The sequence below is a fragment of the Erigeron canadensis genome, chromosome 9 (genome assembly GCF_010389155.1).
Source record: "Erigeron canadensis isolate Cc75 chromosome 9, C_canadensis_v1, whole genome shotgun sequence".
NCBI classification, from domain to species: Eukaryota; Viridiplantae; Streptophyta; class Magnoliopsida; order Asterales; family Asteraceae; genus Erigeron; species Erigeron canadensis.
In genome coordinates, this window is record NC_057769.1 from 6,133,804 (window position 1) to 6,152,790 (window position 18,987).

The 18,987-nt window shown below is 32.0% G+C and overlaps 1 protein-coding gene and 2 non-coding genes across 3 annotated transcripts; 1 reads left to right on the forward strand and 2 right to left on the reverse strand.

Moving 5' to 3' along the window:
- The first annotated feature begins 11,589 nt into the window (after window positions 1-11,589).
- Window positions 11,590-17,777, forward strand: LOC122582179 (phenylacetaldehyde synthase). Its single transcript, XM_043754537.1, has 13 exons — window positions 11,590-11,696; window positions 11,850-11,976; window positions 12,506-12,578; window positions 12,968-13,198; window positions 13,340-13,503; window positions 13,648-13,788; window positions 14,302-14,361; window positions 14,865-15,029; window positions 15,589-15,645; window positions 15,746-15,810; window positions 16,324-16,447; window positions 16,793-16,930; window positions 17,499-17,777. Coding segments are annotated over exons 1-13 (1,470 nt in total). The 5' UTR covers window positions 11,590-11,694; the 3' UTR covers window positions 17,622-17,777.
- Window positions 17,778-18,183: 406 nt separating this feature from the next.
- On the reverse strand, window positions 18,184-18,256 carry TRNAR-ACG. The gene has a single exon. It is a non-coding gene; the product is annotated as a tRNA-Arg (tRNA).
- Window positions 18,257-18,352: 96 nt separating this feature from the next.
- On the reverse strand, window positions 18,353-18,432 carry TRNAL-UAG. The gene has a single exon. It is a non-coding gene; the product is annotated as a tRNA-Leu (tRNA).
- Window positions 18,433-18,987: the final 555 nt, after the last annotated feature.

Genomic DNA, 18,987 nt, shown 5'->3' on the forward strand with positions numbered 1-18,987 from the left:
GACACAATCATGATCCAACTACCGATCTGCAAGGGAATGCGTACGCGAGACGGATGAAGAAAAGGAATACGCGGGGAACCAATCGGATCGCGGTTTGTACCCACGTCAGATCTTGGTAAACCTCAAACTTGAATTTCCGGGAAACCTGACTCGGAGAGGATACATTACCAACTTCCTGAAATCGAGACGGAGGTCGGGCCAAGCAAGGCGTACTCCAATGCAGTTACAAACATCAAGCTAGTGATTATGTACTACTGATAAGCCTCAAATTGTACATGTTTCCCTACACCGAATTGGACGTTTTGTACTGGTTTTATAGCCATTTATACTTGTTTTGTGGTACGTTATGGTATTTGCTAGTGGTTTCAGGCCTACAGCAGGTATATTGCCCCATATGGTAGAAAATAGCTCAGAAGTGGTCCATATGCACTAACCGAAGAAGAACGAAGCTGAAACGGCAAAACTTTGCAAGACCTCGCCGCGCGAGGAGGGTCTCTCGCGGCGCGACCTGAGAAAATTTAAGACAGAACTTTAACCTGTAGGAGATAGCGACGCGAGGAGGGTATCTCGCGACGCGAGACAGGGTTTTCAACCCAGTAGCGGCGCGAGTGGCAAGACTAGCGGCGCGAGCTGGGCACTTTCGAAGTCAGAACTTTGGCTTGAAGGAGCTAGCGGCGCGACCCGAGTTCCTAGCGGCGCGAGTTCTATCTGACATCACCATTTTCTCTCTCCTGGGGTATAAATACCATCCACCACTCCATCCAAACCCTAGTCTTGGACATTTTCAGCTCACACACTTATACTTCAGCCGTTTTTCAAGGTTTTGAAGAGTTTTTCACTACTCCGACATCATTTGAAGACTTGAAGATTAATTTTAGCTATTGTTACTCATTGTAGCTCGATTGTAACTTCGGTTTGTATTTGTTCTCTATATTTGGTACATCATGTCTTCCTTTCTACTTCAATCTTTAGCTTTTAACATTATGAGTAGCTAAATCCTTATACATCTATGAAGATGAAGTGAAACAATTAGTTATGGTTGCATAGTATTTCGAATTCAAGTTGGTTTTACTTAACATTTTGTCAAGATCTTAATGAAGTGATTTCTTCCACTTAGATTTGTGTTCTTGGTGATATTTGTGTTTTTCAATAATGGTACTAGTTGAATGCAAGTATTATTTTAGTTGTTTGTCTAAGAACAATTTTTGCTAGGTCATGGTATGATAGTAAAGAATATAAGTTTAATAAAAATTAATTTGTTAAGTGAATTTAACGGTTGGTGGTACCACGTTTCTTTCACACAGATAAAATTGTTATTTAAGTAGTCAAACAAACTAGTTAGTTCAAGGAAGTGTAATAAGGTTGGTGGTACCACTTGTTGCAAGGAATTGAATTGATTAGGTGATTGAGTCGATTTTACAACCGGAGTGCACGCCGGGTGTGTTTTAGTCTTGTCACGATTATTGTCACCAACAATATTGAATTTTGAGCTTAAACCATATGCAACCTAAACTTCTTGTGTAGCGGATTCGACATAGATGGCTTTTTAATTATTTGTTACAACTCAAACTATTTTCGCATACTCTCGATTGACACCGGTTGAGTATTTAATTTATTTTACTTGTCGATTAATTAGCTTTATGAAACGCAAAGTGACAACTCGGTCACAAACCAAACTTTCTCTTGATTTACATTTTTACAACCTTAAGTACAACATTTAGTCCTTGTGTTCGATCCTGGTCTTACCCATTAACTATATTACATACGAACGGGTACACTACCCGTAAGTGTGTGGTAGACAGTAAACGGTAGATCTTGTTATAAATTATTAAACTCGATTTCACACATCAACTACGTTGTTGGAAGTGACTTATTTACTATATCTTGTTCAATTTTTCCAGGTTATGTTCTAACTGTTGCAGGAGAAAAACTATTTTTACCAGTTCATCACAAATATCAAAAATGGACGTTTAGAGAACCTGTTTTTCATGCATCCAACATCAATGACCCTATGGTGCACATTTCCCTGTTTTTCATGCATCCAACATCAAGTCCACCCTTGTTGAAAGCTTTGCCATTCGTGTCATTCCTTGATGGGCTGGGGCACCTGCTCCCACGACTCGTAAAAATGTGGGACAGTAGCGACATAGGTCCCCAAATAGCTCTTGTACCATTTGGCGTGGTCCCCGATGGCCTGCCACCTACTAAGATCGTTATTAAGCATAAGAGATATACGGCGTCCGGAATTCTGAAACTCCCGCTCCAGATCATTGTTAACAGCGGCAGCTCTCCCTGTGCTAATACCTGCAAAACAAAATAAAATAACAAATATATATACATATATATAATATATTTATATGCTTAATACATCAATATATACTTACCACCTGTACGCCTACAGCCCCATTCGGGATTCCACCCCCAATTTGGATGGTCATTGCCACCATCTCCGCCGTGAAGGGCAGCCATTTTAACCTACATAAGTTATACACAACTTATAAAATAATAAAAACAATCATAAATGTCAAAAAAAAAGGCGCAAATTAAATTAACATATTTTGGACACAATATTGTTTTTCAAACTTATTATACCTAAAATGACCACATTTTTGCAACTTATTTTTCAAACCTTCTTTTCTAACATTAATATTAACTGAATAACAACTATATTAACAATTACAATCATATTAACAAGTGTTTTCTAACATAATACTAACAATCATATTAACAATAACCATAAAATTTCTAACAATCATATAATTTTTAACTATAATAATATAACATTTTAAACAATAATTCTAACTACCAATAATTCCTAAATATCATTTAATTTCTAAGAATCATATCATTTTTAACTATAATAACATAACCTTTCTAACAATCATATTCTACGAAGTTCTTACAATCAAACTAACAAACATATATTTCCTAACTATAATACTATAACATTTCTATAACTAATATTTTCTAACATATATTTTCTAACACTTATTTTCAAACATATATTTTCTAACATTTATTTTCTAACATGTATTTTCTATAACAAACATATATTTTATAACATTATACTATAACATTTCTATAACTAATATTTTCTAACATATATTTTCTAACATTTATTTTCAACATATATTTTCTAACATTTATTTTCTATAACTAATAATTTCTATAACAAATATATATTTTATAACATTTTTATATATTAAAATAAAAACAACAATTTAAAAGGTAAATGAGTGTTACCTCGTCTGAAAACTGGTTCACCGGAAAAATGAGTAGTCGGAAAACCGGAAAAACTGGGTCGTTGGAAAATTCGTTCGCCGGAAAACTGGTTCGCCGGAAAACAGTCGCCGCTAATACCGCATCTGAAAATGGAGGTCGGGACGCCGAAAAACGTGGGACAAATGATAAGGAGGATGAGGGGATAGATGGTCGGATTATGCAAATAAAAAGAATATATTGCCTCAAAAATAGCCGGAGAAGGAGCCCGGAAGCCGGGGGTGGCCGGATTGTTGATATAGAAGGTGAGGGGATAGGTGGCCCGGAGGTTTTTTTTGGATAGCCGGATTTTTTTTTTCGCAGGTCGAGTGGTGTGAAGAAGAAGAGATAGATGAAAGGAAAGAAAGATCCGCGCGTTTAAATCTATGTAGTTTGTCAGTGGGGTCCATTAACGGCGACGTTGCCGCAAATAGTGGGATCCATGGCACGTGAAATGGTCACGTTGAATCTCTGCAGTCTGTCAGTTGGGACCCACTATTTGCGACGACGTCGCCGCTAATAGTGGGTGGTGGGGGTACCCTGTTTGACCTGGTCGTGTTACGCGCTTCGGCAAAAAAAACCTGGTGGGAACTTGAAGCCGATCAAATCCTGATCAAAATCGGCTCGAAATTTGTAAAAATTGATGGGTTGAAACCGGTTTGTATACATTTGTAACATCAAATCAATATCAATATAAATATATAAAAAAACAAATTTAAAAAAAAAAAAGTGTTGTTAGGTCTTAGGATACCTCTATGTGAAATGTTAATTTGAAAACCAAATTTTATGTAAAAATTAAAAAACTGATAAAACACATTGTGATATGAATTTAACACAATGTGTATTAATTGTGTTTAATAAAAACACAATATATCTTTATTGTGTACTCTAAAAACACATTGTGTTAAATTTTAAATCATGATGTGTTTTTGATAATGTGTGAAAATCAAAAAATTGTTCAAACATACTGTGATATGAACTTAACACAATGTGTTTTCTAAAACCATAATGTGTTTTTGATAATGCGTGAAAATCAAAAAATTGTTCAAACACATTGTGATATGAACTTAACACAATGTGTTTTCTAAAATCATAATGTGTTTTTGATAACGCGTGAAAATAAAAAAATTGTTCAAACACACTGTGATATGAACTTAACACAATGTGTTTTCTAAAAACACATTGTGTTAAATTTTAAATCATAATGTGTTTTTGATAACGCGTGAGAATCAGAAAATTGTTCAAACACACTGTGATATGAACTTAACACAATGTGTTTTCTAAAAACACATTAAAAACACATTGTGTTAAATTTTAAATCATAATGTGTTTTTGATAACGCGTGAGAATCATAAAATTGTTCAAACACATTGTGATATGAACTTAACACAATGTGTTTTTTTAAAAACATTAATAACACATGGTTTTAAATTAAGATCACAGTGTGTTTTAGCCAGTTTTTTTAGTTTTTACAAAAATTTTAGTTTTCAAATGATTACAATTCACCTCTCTCTTCCACACTTTCATGTCAACTTTTCTTTTTCCTCATCCACCTCTTTCATACTCACCACCAATAACAAGTCTTTCACACCTCTTTCACAACTTTTATTTATTTTATTTTATATTTATCTAAATAATAAATTAAACTTCAATTTATTTAAAATTAAACATTACAACTAAACTAAAAACATTACAATTAAACATTACAGCTAAAATAAAAAAAAAGTACACCTAAAACATTACAATTAAAAATAAAAACATTACAACTAACATTATTATAAATAAAACTCCTCATCGTCCTCAATGGTTGGCTTGTTTAGCTTTGATTAGTTGATGACATAGCCGGGATCGGGTTTTCAAGAAAGGCATTACAAAGATCGTTAATTTGATTTTGGTTTTCGTCGTTTTGAGGCATGATTTTAGTTTGGACAAGTTTTTGAAAGAGTTTTTGATAGTGTGTGTTTTTTGTGTGAATAATGGGGTTGTAAAAGAGTGTTTATATAAAGATGGAAAAGTTAAAAAAATAAAATAAAATAACCAACATAGCCGTTGGTTTTGAAATTTGAAAAATATTGAGTATTTTTTTTGTACCGTTACACACACCCTCTCTCTCTCTCTCTCTCTCTCTCTCTCCCTCCTGTCCATGCATTTCAACCCATCGATGGGCGGTCGACGTGACTATTATATCGGGCCTTAATGACAACCTTTGAGACTGTCAGTACAAACTAATTGATACATTAAAATTTTATTCGTTATTAGTATTATTGATAAAAAATTGTAGAGGAATAATTTTTAATACATGTATTACTTTTAAACATATAATAAATTGTTACTAACAACTTTAACTCTTTAAGACTGGTATTTTCATTTTCCAAAAAAAAACAACAAAACAAATATTTTAAAAGGACCATTCATGTATTTTGTTATAATCCAATTTCTTTTTCCCCGGCCTTTCTTCATATACATTTTCATATCCAATTTCTTCTTCCATTTATTTCTCTCAAGTATTTCTATGTCAAAAAAATAAAAAATAAAATCATAGAAAAAGTATCAAAATTTGAAAAAGTGGGCAGTGAGTGGACGAGCCATATATAGCACCTAAAGTGTGAATCGTCGGAAGGAGTCGATGTAGCCAGCGATGTGGCCGTGTATCACTAGTCAAGGCGTTCCACTCTTCTCAACCTTAATTCTCAACAATAAGTTGAAGTTCTTCAACTTCTTCAACAAATAAGTTCTCTACCAATGAAAAGAAATATTTGAATCAACTTTTGATTAACTTCCCATAGATGTTTTTAAGGGATTTTCAATTGAGTTTTTTACAAAGTTTTTTATAAAGTCCTTTTACTATTTCATAAAACTTTTACACAAACTTTTTTTTATAAAAAGAAAAGCTTTTTTGAAATAGGTTGAAAAATTTAAAAGAACTTGACACTCTCTTTTTTATTTTAAAATTAAAAAAAATATTTAAAAGACTTTTTTTATGTTTAAAATTGAAGCAATAACTCGATTAAAACTTTTTTTTCTTTTTTTAACTTTGACCAATAAGTTTGGAAATGTTTTGAAAGATTTTTAGATTGAAAAGGCCAAATTTTTTTATTTTTTAAAAAACATTGTCTAAAAACATATACACATGTATTTTTATGAATACATATGTAAGCAACAGGTCCTGATTTTTATACAAAATAAAATGGGATAAACGACCGTAGCAACAGTTGTTCAACAGCTTATAAGTTGAATTTAGTTGAATTTAATTCTGATGTAGACTTTAATACCATGACCATTAGAGAGTAGACTTACTCTCCTTTCCATGGACAGCTCATTTGTTAAAAATGGAGTTACCGTTTTAAAGTTATGACTATTTCAATTGATTTACAAGCAAACTCCAACGGGGTATTTTATGACATATTTGACACGCTTAAACACAACCGTATTGCATGAACCTATACCATTTGAAAGAGCTACAACCATACTTTCAATACCTGTTTTTGGTTTCAGCCAAAACAAAAAGACACAAAGTTACAGCCATTCAAAAACAGCCCAAACACATTTCTAGTTGCTGAAAAATTAACAGTGGTGCTGATCAGAATCTTGGTTTTAAAAAGCGCGCCTGCGCTAGGCACAAGCCTTGGAGCTTTTTGGTACTCAAGGCGCAGGGTGTACAGAAAGCGCGCGCTTTTAGGCCTTTTTTGTGAGCCTAGGCGCCAAAAAACACTAAAAAGCGTGAGTTTTTTGTACACAATAGGATTTTTTTTATAGAAATAAGTAATTTTTTTTTCTTACCTCTTCTTTCTCAACAAGATTGATCTCTTTTTTCTTTTTCTTCAACGAGAACAACAATCTTTTGAGAATTTCTTTTCAAATACTAAATTTGATCAAAGCCGGACTTAAACGAGTATCTTACTGATGTTGTTTTGGTATTTTATGTGTTATAAATACTATATAAATAATTAATAAAATTTCTTCATAAGTGTGTGCCTTGCGTACGAAAAGCTCGCCGCTTTTGTGCTTAGCGCTTTGCGCTTCTGAAATGGACCCTATCGCTTTTGTGCGCTTATCGCTTTTTAAAACCAAGATCAGAAAGAAAACAGCCCCGACCGGCTGTTTTACAACCCATTTTGAACCATTTTTCTTTGGACAAACCTAGACATATCTTAGAATGTTTCGAAGCCCTCGAAGTTTATTTTCCAACCCCGTAAGTCACTGCAACCATAACTGAACCATTTCAATTTTACAGGGGTTATGGAATCATTTATTATAAAATTCTTACAATAGTTAAAATTGATGATTTACATATGTTTGTTAACATCATATAAACAAAACACTAAAATATTTTAGTTCAATTCCATTCTTTCATTATATTTTAGTTCAACCCCGTAAGTCACTGCAACCATAACTGAACCATTTCAATTTTACAGGGGTTATGAAATCATCTATTATAAAATTCTTACAATAGTTAAAATTGATGGTTTCTATATGTTTGTTAACATCATATAAACAAAACACTAAAATATTCTAGTTCAATTCCATTCTTTCATTATATATCTCATCAAAAGTCTAAGGTTGCATTTGGTTCGCGAAATGTTTTATAAATGAATGGAATTTGATGGAATGAAATTAAATTCAATCAATGTGTTTGGTTGACAAAAATGTAAAAGGAATGTTTTGACATAATCACTAAAATGACATGTGTACCCTTCATTTATATAATAACATATATTCCTTTGTTGCAGAGAAGATAAAACAAATTTCCCTTCTAACGAGGGACCAAAATTTCTTTCCACAAACACACATGGTTATCTCTTTCTTCATTTTTATCCTAATCTCCATTTGTTTTTCCAGCCACAAAATCACCAACCACATCACCATCCTCCAAATATTTTTCTGGTCACAAAATCCCTAACTTTATCATCAGCCTCCATGGTTACATACGCTTGTTCACCATCGGTCAACCAAAAAACAACCGACTTAAATACCGCCGCTAGCCGCACCAAACCACCGCCTCATTTTTCCGGAAACGAAAACAACAAACACCCCTTGTCCTTTATTAAATTCGGGTTACACTAACTGCCAACCCTTTTTCTTTATGTTAAAATTTTGGTTATATATGTCACATTTTAATTATATAATAATAATAATAATTACAAATTTTATTTATTATTTAATAATTATTCCTGGTATTATTATTAGAACTATGTTGTTATCATCATTCATCAATGATCCAGTGTTATTAGAAATGTGGATGTTTGTTTTTGTTTCAAGGTGGATATATTTATCTTTTGGAGAGAACGAGTCTCATGGAATTAGAATCCATCCACATCCCTGAAGGAATGTCAATTATGTGGATAAAGGAATCTTCACATTCCATGGAATTTGATTCATCTTCAATTTCCCAACCAAACATGCATATGGAATGGAATTGGATTTCAATTTCATCAAATTCCGTCAGAATTTGCGAACCAAACGCGCCCTTAAGACTTTTTGCTTAAGAATTGTAAATAACAACTTACTTGAATTAAAGGATGGGAATATCACTTAAAATCAATATAAGGATAATAAATTAAACAGAAATCAAACCTCTTTTCTTTTCTTCTTGATTCTCATGCGTTTCTCTCTTTGTGGGGAAGTATTACATGAGTTTTGGAGAGTATGCATATAATTGTATACGTGTATAGTTCATAAAGTTCCACTACATCATGTTTATCTACTAATTTAATGAGTATTTACTCTCCTAATCCTTTGAATCTTGATCATTTAAACACTCATTTAAAACATAAGTCTTGATACTTAAAGTATCCAACTTTTAAATATGATAATCTCGACTTTATATACGAACCTATTGTATTTTAATTTCTAACAAAATCATTTTATAATAGTAAAAATATTACTATTATCATTATTATAATACCTTACAATTACGGGGTATTACAATTGAATAGTGTGAAAAATGTATCATTTTTTTTAATAAAACTTTAAATTAACTATAAAAATATAGGATCTAGTATTTTCTCGAAAAAGTGATTCGGTTGATGGGAGTTGGTATGATATTTAATTTTGTTTAGAATAACACTATTTTGTTTTCTATATGTATATTTATTTATTAAAAGAAAAATATTGTATAAGATTCTTGGATTATATACAATGTAAACAAAAAATGTATTATATATAGGGGTTGGATATTGTAAAACAAGTATTAAAGTAAAATATATAGGACAAGATCTTGACCCTTAGATCATGGTTAGATTGATGCACGAAGATTCACGAAACAATTGATGCACGATTATTTTCATGATGCATGGTGATTTTCAGTAAAAAAAAACCTATTGTTTTATTTGTTTTACTTTAATACTTGTTTTATTTTACCTAAAACCATTATATATATATACTATCGGATAAAGCAAATGACCCATTTTTTTTCTTAAACTTTCAACATTTGAAAAATCAAAAATACTCTACGTTTATATTCACTAATATATTCAGCTCTACTTAATATACCTATAATAGCCTTAATGATATAATCTACAATATAAATTTCTCAACTCTTAAAATAATTACACTACTACCTTTAACATCAATTTAGGAGAGGCGTGGAGGGGGGCAAACCCGACCTCCAACCAGGTCACATGTTTGAAAGGGGCACAAAATTAATTATTGCTTATTTGAATTCCTTAATGTTGCATTCTCAAGTTTTATCTAAAAGAAAGGAAATGAAAAGATTGGATAGAGAAAGAAAAGAAAAAAAAATCATATATTAAAAGACACATTCTTGAGTTGGAGGGGAGGAAAAAGAAAAAGGAAAGTTTTACAATTATGCCCCTCTTAAAATTTTCTTTATAACTTTAGTAGGAGGGTATGTTAGTAGTTTTAAATGGGTTATAACCCTTTCCTTCCGAATCATGCCATTTTTGGCAGGAAAGTTTTGGGATAAAAATGCCTTAACTTTTCCTTTCTTTCTTTTTCTATTCCTAAAAAAAAAACTGAAGAATACAAAAATAAAAGTTTTATTTCCTTCTCCTTTCTTAACTCTCAAAATAAAAACTCAAAAATGGAGCATAAGGGGGCGTTTGGTTCACAGAATATTTTTAAGGAATTAAACTCTGTCAAAGGAATTGGAATTTGAAGGAAATGGAATTTGAAAGTTTTAAAATTTGTCATGTGTTTGGTTGATAGAGTTCAATGGAATTCAGTCAAAGGAATCTGAATTTAATTTATAAGAATGACAAGAATACCCTTTATTAAATATAAACAAAAATATTATTTTTAAATGTTAATAATATAAATAATATTAAAACCATAATAATAAGAAAAATAATGATAAAAATAATAAAAGTAATTACTTAATAGTCATAAAAATAAGAATAAATAAAAATAATGCTAACAAAAGTTATATTAAATATAAATAATAATAATAATAATATAAATAATATAATAATAATATCATTATATCATTTATATTAATATTATTCATATTATAAATATATAAAATAGTAATAATAAAAAATAATATTAATAATATAAATAATATAATAATATTAATATTCTATTATTTATATTATTATATATTATATTTATATAATATTATTAAAAATCTATAAAAATAATAATAGTTTAAAGATATATAAATAATATAAATAATACAATAATAATATTATTATATTATATTATTTAAATTATTATTATTATTATTTATTAGTTTTATATAATATTTTTATAAATATATAAAATAATAATAATATAAATATATAAAAAAAAGATTAATAATATAATAATCACATGACATAAGTAATAATATATGTTATCTAAAGGCATTTTGGTAAATTTGTAAATATTTCATTGGAATGTTAAACATTCCATCCCTTTTGTGATGAAATCTTGAATTCCATAATTTAGAGAATTTGAGAGAAAGTTTGTAATTCCAAACCAAACATGGTAAAGTATGGAATTCAAATTTCAATTCCTATGAATTCCAGAGAATTCCGCGAACCAAACGCCCCCTAAAAGTTGAAGGCTTATTTTTCCCAACTAGGTGTTGGTATCGAATTCTTAGAGCCGTCACTGCATCAATTACTTTTACATTTATCCTTACACCGTCACCGCCACGGCTGCAATCACTCCTTGACGCAAACGCAAACGCCGCATTACGCGGACTAGTAAACTCCAAAGGAAAAGGTTTAAAAGAGTTTTAGACGGCAATGTATGACATTAAACTACTATTTTTATTTTTAAATGGCAAATTAAAGTAAACTAAATAAAGCCACAAACAAGATAAGTTTGTCTGTGAGTCGCAAGTGTCTGTATGAACGTATGTAGTAGATACCATAAACACATGGCCCCATTAAGATCATGATAATAAAAATAGATATTTTTACACTTAAAAAGCATAAACCTTTCAAGTACTAATCTTTCTCCCACTAAAATTTCAAGAAACCCATTATAAAAATGTAAGCTTTATGCTCTACTTTTAATTTATGTATTTATTTATGTATCTGTATATATGCATTGGAAATTTGGAATGCATGTAAGGTGTTTGATGAAATGTGTAACTGAAATTCCATATGGGTATTTGAGTGTTTGTTTGGATGAATCTTTAACAGGGAGAATGGGTTGGATTTGAAACCAATGGATGCAGAGCAACTAAGAGAACATGGTCACATGATGGTGGATTTCATTGCTGATTACTATAAGAATATTGAGACTTTTCCTGTGCTTAGCCAAGTTGAGGTATGCCATTGCTTATTTGATTTCTTCTTGGAAATGAACTATAAGGACTGCCTTTTAGATTTCAGTGGAACGGTCAGATAATCGAATAACATGCCTATAGAACACAAAACGTCTGAGTGTAGGTATAAGAGAAGGTTGAATATATATTGAAAATAGGTTAAGTATCCAAAAAAGCAAATAAATTTTGTGACATTTGTTATATGTTTGTTGATATCTCTAAGGGCCTCTAGAGAATTGAGACCTTTAGAAAATGGTGGCTGTGTGCAATCTTGTATGCTACACAGCGAAACTGTAAAATTAAAAAATTTCTTTTTATGTTTGGATCAAATATGATATTTTGTTTGCAATACCAAAGATGTATGGTGATTGATTTGCGTTATGTGATGATTGGAGATTGATTTTCTTATGTTTTAATCATAGAGGATTACGTCTTTAGGCTTTGCTTTTGTGGGGTTCTCAGATTATTATCTTTTTGGTTTTCTTTGCTTGTCAAGTACATAGGAACCTTAAATGCTGTTAATTTTATCAGCCAGGATATCTGCGTAAGCTTCTTCCTGACTCTGCACCTATGCAGCCCGAATCCTTGGAAGCAGTTCTTCAAGGTGACACCTCTTGTTCAGCTCTTATGCATTAAGTTATCTAATTAGAGATGGTATAATGGACGGCTCAGATGAGTTGGGTAGGGTCAAGATGGGCCAGGCTAACTTGAAACACTTTTTGCCCAAATCTCTAAAATGTTTGGTTTTAAGATATCTTGTTAAATGATTTAGAAGGTTGTTTGCATTAAAAATACACTTTGGGAAACTTTTGACCCTGTTGCTTTAAATCTATCTTCGTAATTTTACCCGTTAGAGACAATAAATAACAGGATTCGACCCATTATATATATAGGTCAAATTTGCAATCTATTAGTAAAAGAATGCTTGTACATAGCCCATTATATGTTCCACTGAAATAGCTCATTGTTTTCCTTTTCATTTTGTCATTACAGATGTTCAATCGAAGATATTGCCAGGGGTTACTCATTGGCAAAGCCCAGACTACTTTGCATATTTTCCCTCTAATAGCAGTGTTGCAGGCTTTCTTGGAGAAATGCTCAGTGGAGGAATTAACATGGTGGGGTTTAGTTGGATAACTTCTCCAGCTGCTACAGAACTGGAAATGATTGTTCTTGATTGGCTTGCTAATTTACTCAAGCTTCCAGATGATTTTCTCTCCAAGGGTAATTGTTGAACTGTTCTTTTCCACTTCAATACATTGTCTCTCGTTGAATCAGACGTATGTGCCATTAAAAGGTGCCCGTTGGTAATCCTGTTAACAAATTTTTTATCTTTCTGAATGTTGCCTAAATATCATATTACAGGCCCAGGAGGTGGTGCTATACAGGGCACTGCAAGTGAAGCCCTTCTTGTTGTGCTTCTGGCTGCCCGGGATAAAGTTCTAAGAGAGGTTGGTAAAGATGGTCTTGGAAAGCTCGTGGTTTATGGTTCTGATCAAACTCATTCCTCTTTACTGAAGGCATGCCAAGTATGTTCAATTGCTCATTACTGTTAAAGTCATAAACCACAATAAGTTTCACTGTAGTATATTCAATGTTTTCATTATGATGGATTACTTTCCGTTACTTTTTAAGCACACATTTGATACTTAAGTAAGTTTTTCTTATGGCAGATAGCAGGAATTCATTCCGATAATTGTAGGCTGCTAAAAACAGAAACCTGCCATGAGTACGCTCTCTCTCCTGAATCACTCACTGATGCAATCTCACATGACGTTGCCTCTGGTTTAATCCCCCTTTTCCTTTGTGCAACTGTAAGAAACACGAGGACTTGTAAAATTTAGCTTGTTATTTATCTGAGTCATATTATTCTTACATGGGGCCATGGGGACACCATGATTTTCGATTAAGGAATGACCTACTATAACAAAGGAAAATATTAGGGAATGCACTAAAATACTTGTCTAATCTTTTGATTTTTCTGTACATGTTAAAACACTAAAAAAGAAATTTTACTGTAGGTATGTTGGTAGTATGAATGTTCCATGATGTACGCTTTGTGCTGTTTTATCTCTCTGATTAAGTTGGGAGGTCTTTCTGGAAGTAGACTGTCTACCTTTATGTAGGGGTATGACTGTCTACATTTTATCTTCCCCATACCCCGCAGACATATGTGATTGGGTATTGTTGTATCTCTGTGATCTCTAATATTTTGAATATCTGCACTCTATCTTTAATGTTTAATACAAGAAGTTAAATAATTAGTGGAATTATGATTATCTCCATGTAAGTTCAAGTTTACTAAATGCATTGGCTTATACACGCAGATAGGTACTACATCATCAACAGCCGTGGATCCTTTGCTCGCACTTGGAAAGATTACCAAGGTACACATACATGAGTTTATTCATACTTTTCCTTGCATTTTACGTTTTATTGAGGAGCACCTGTATATTTTCAATATCTTTAGCCAACCAAAGATTTTTGTTAGAGGTGACAATAGGTCTGGTCAGACGGGTTGGGTAAGAGGTCAAAACGGGTACATTTTCGTACTTCTGGAACGGGTGGTTGACCCAAAACAGTTTGTCCTAGAAAAATTTATATTATCTGCATTTAGTGTGTCAAGAGGCTTTATGCATTAATGGTACACTGTAGGTGACTTATTACTTGTTGGAACCATGTGATCTGTTAGAAATTTTACATAACCCCGAATGGACTACTCTTAGGTGATCTTCTATGGATCGAAATACCTGCCTCTAGTTATCATTAGCTTTGTTGATACTGTATGGCATGTTTAAAAACATATGTTCATCTAGTATTCTTCTACTTTTGTCTTTTGACTATAAAATGAAGTTTCTCATGCAAAACTTACATGTTAATTGTTTAACAGAGGTACGGTATCTGGTTTCATGTCGATGCTGCATATGCTGGAAGTGCTTGTATTTGCCCAGAATACCGTCATCATTTGAATGGTATTGAAGAAGCCGACTCATTTAACATGAATTGCCATAAATGGTTCTTAACCAACTTTGATTGTTCAGCACTATGGATAAAGGTTTGAACCTTTGTTTCTATCTCTACTACTTTGTAAAGAATATGATCCTTCTCTTAAATTTCAAATTTTTAAGTACAAGGAAATTACTATATTACATCCTTAAGTACAAGGAAAATTTTCAGTACATAAGTTATTAATGAAATAATGATTTGACTGTTTTGTATAAGTGAATGATGAGTCCTAGTGCTGGCATACTGACCACTCTAATGTAGTTAGAGGGTTATAACCATTTGACCCATTTTCAGTTAATCTTCTAATTAGTAATGACTTATAACCTAAGCTGATCTGTTATCACATACATGGATTGAAATTCCCCTCTTTGGAAAAAGGACACGGCCTGCATTTGTCATGTGACCCCAAAAATGGGACTTATTCACTTATTTTTAGCATCAAAGGAGGCTATAGTCTCCTAATCTAATATTCATATTCATTTCTAGAATACTTCGCGGATATTAAATGTTGCAAAACTTTACTTTAATTTGTCATTTTTAATCATGTGATGCAATCATCTGTTCAATTATCTTCAAAGCAGTTTTTGACAGCCTTCTTGTCTAAACAGGACCGAAATGCCCTCATCCAGTCCCTTTCTACAAATCCTGAGTATTTGAAGAATAAAGTAAGCATACCCACCGTCCATTGGAGTATACTATTAAATAAATGGTAACTGAGAGACCACATGTGCTTCTAGAAACTTAAGATATGTTACTGTATATCAGGCTTCTCAAGGTAGTACTGTTGTTGATTACAAAGACTGGCAAATCCCTCTCGGACGCAGATTCAGGTATCACAAATTGACACTTTATTCAATAATCTTTAAAGAACTTTTTATTCAGTTGTCACACTAAGGTAAAATGGTAAAAGAGGTAGCTTTTATCTATAAATCATTCTATATAGAGGTATCCTTAATTTCAAGATTTATATTGGATGTGACGATTTCTACCCATTTATATACATATGGGTTGATTTGGGATATGGTTATGGTCAATGTGTCAAATGTATTAAACGAAAAGGGAAACATTTTGAGTGGGTCAATTGGGTCAAAAGTCATCTGAAATGTGTTTTTTTAAATGCATAAAACGTCCTCAGTTATCATTGCAGGGGTAAGCATGTTTAAAATATAAATTTAATAAAACTAAAAAAAATGAATAAGTGCTTGCTGGTTGTCTGGTTAACCCGACCCCTTCTAAAATTTAATTTACCCGTTGCTCAACTCAACTAATCCTCCTGTTTAGCCACCCATAATTTATTTAAAACAAACTATTTATGCTATAATAATTTGTGTGCCATTTGATAGGTCTTTGAAACTGTGGTTGGTGTTACGACTATATGGTGTTGAGAATCTTCAGTCTTACATAAGAAACCATATAAACTTGGCTAAACATTTCGAAGGTCTTGTTGCTCAAGACCCAAGGTTTGAGGTAAGATTAAATAGCATAGATGAGTTTATGTATTTGCACACATCATTGTTACGAATGATTTTTAATTACTAGTTTCTATCTTCAAGATATCTATATTTAGGATACAATTAATTTACGTTTCCATCAAGATATATATATTTTATCTTCATTTTTTTATACCACCGACTGCAACATTGTACATGAACTTGATTTACAAGATTTTTTTAATCAGTCATTGACTCGCTTTTAAAGATGACAATTGGCAATTGTTTGTATTATGAGGATTTGACAAAACAAGATATGTTGCAATTTTTCTAGACCTTTCTGAAATGATATATCTTCTCAAGAATAGTATCTTATTTTCAGATTGTTGCCACTCGTACGTTTTCATTAGTTTGCTTTCGCCTTCTACCTGCCAACAAAAATGAAGAAGATGTCAACAAAGTCAACCAGGACCTCTTGGATGCTGTCAACTCATCTGGGAAGATTTTTATCTCTCATACGGTATACACCTTCACCTTTTATCTTTGGAAATCATCCTAACTATTTGTTCGTTTCTACAAAGAGTTAATGACTTTTCACTGCAAACAACCGTGGTTCTTTCTTAAACTTAGCAAGAATAAATTACTTTGAAAGAAATTTGCCAAGTACAATGTGAAAATTGCTCAGTCTTGCAAACCATTTTTCTCACCGTTTTATTAAGTATGGTTGTTTTAAGAAGAGGCAATTTCAGTCTTCAACTCTACTCTTGAAATTGGATATACATGTAAAATGATAAAATACAGCTAAGTAGAGATTATCAATTGGCTGGAATGGTTTAAGAGTTACCTGATAAATAAGCACTTACAAAGTTACAATATTCTTATTATTCACTATATTACAATGAAATGGATCACTATCTTAATACGCAGGAATCATTTTCATAGTCAATTTAGTAAGTTGATTGTGAATGAATAATTTAGGAAAAAACTATGACATGTGAGACATTGTCCTATCAACATAAACTGGCCTCTAAAATCATGGATTTGTTGGTTTATAAGCTCATTTCTCCCTTTTCAATTATTTACCGCAGGTTTTATCGGGTAAATACATCTTGCGGTTCGTCGTAGGAGCTCCATTGACGGAAGAGAGACATGTAATTGCAGCTTGGAAGGTTTTTCAAGGAGCAGCCTCAACTCTTTTAGGGAATTCATAGACCTAGTTTCTGCTGAAAATACAAATAATTGTTTCTTGAACGATTGGTTTCTGCTAAAGCAGACACATTTCTACAATTGATATTCAAAAACTCAATTGTTTAAAGAACTTTTATATAATCGTCTATTCTAATATATGAAACATACAACTTTTTATAGTTTTCCAGATCATGAGGTATTTAAGAGAGCTTTTAAAGTATCATTTACCGTAAATCATCCATTCACTATCTCATATTACCCGTTTTGTTAAAACTAAATTTTCAAACATGTCAAATCACATAATTGCTGTGAAATGCGAATGCCAATATACCTTTTATGTATTAAGCCGTTACTTACAATCATGTGTGTGATTCAATCGTCAAAAGAGGTACTGTTAGACGATTGTTATAAGGCACGGTGTTCCCTTCTTATAAGTGACATGACTAAAAAGTTGCTTCAACTCTCTAATCTGTGCGGTAATCATATATCGCTTGTGGCTCAGGTGTAAAAGTGTAATGAAAACTGATAATTCAAATTAAGGAGGAGATTATTAAAAACAGTTGTAATAAAAAATATCAAATAACACGACTCCGCTGGGGATCGAACCCAGAATCTCTGGTTTCGTAGACCAGCGCCTTATCCATTGGGCCACGGAGTCAATTGTTGCTTATATAGATGCATACATACATAATATATACTCAAATAAATAAAAACCAACAAAATAATAACATTTTTAAAAGAAATAAAAAACATATGACGGTTGTGGGATTCGAACCCACGCCAGTTCGAAGCAGATCCTAAATCTGACGCCTTGGACCACTCGGCCAAACCGTCTTTGTTGACTTTTTTTTTTTAAATATTATATTAACTCCAAAAATATGCTATTAATTTTATTTTAAAAGTCTTTTATTTTATATATCGGAAATATATGTGTGTCTTTGTATCTGATTAGTTGAACCCAGGTACATTAATCCCTTTAAAATTTATTTTTTAAAAATTTAATTATTTGATTTAGGGTTGTTTCATTGCCGTTTTGATACCATATGTAAACTATTGTCAATTATATTTTGAATTTGTTTTTTTTAAAATTTTTTTTGGAGGTGAGATCATTTGGATGCACGTAGGGTGTTTGAAGTTATGTTTATTATATATTAACAACAAATCGTTTTTATTAAAATGTGGTAGTATTAAACTTGAATCATATATTGCTTACAAATTTAGTATACACGTTGTTAGATGACTATTGGGGAAAAAAATCAAAATTATATTTTCCTAAATATCTACTCGTGGAGGGAGGGGAGGCAATAGATTCATCTTAGGTGGTATGTGAAGTTATGTGTGGCTGGCTTCTTCTCTTATCATCTATTTATCACATTTTCTCACGAGAAA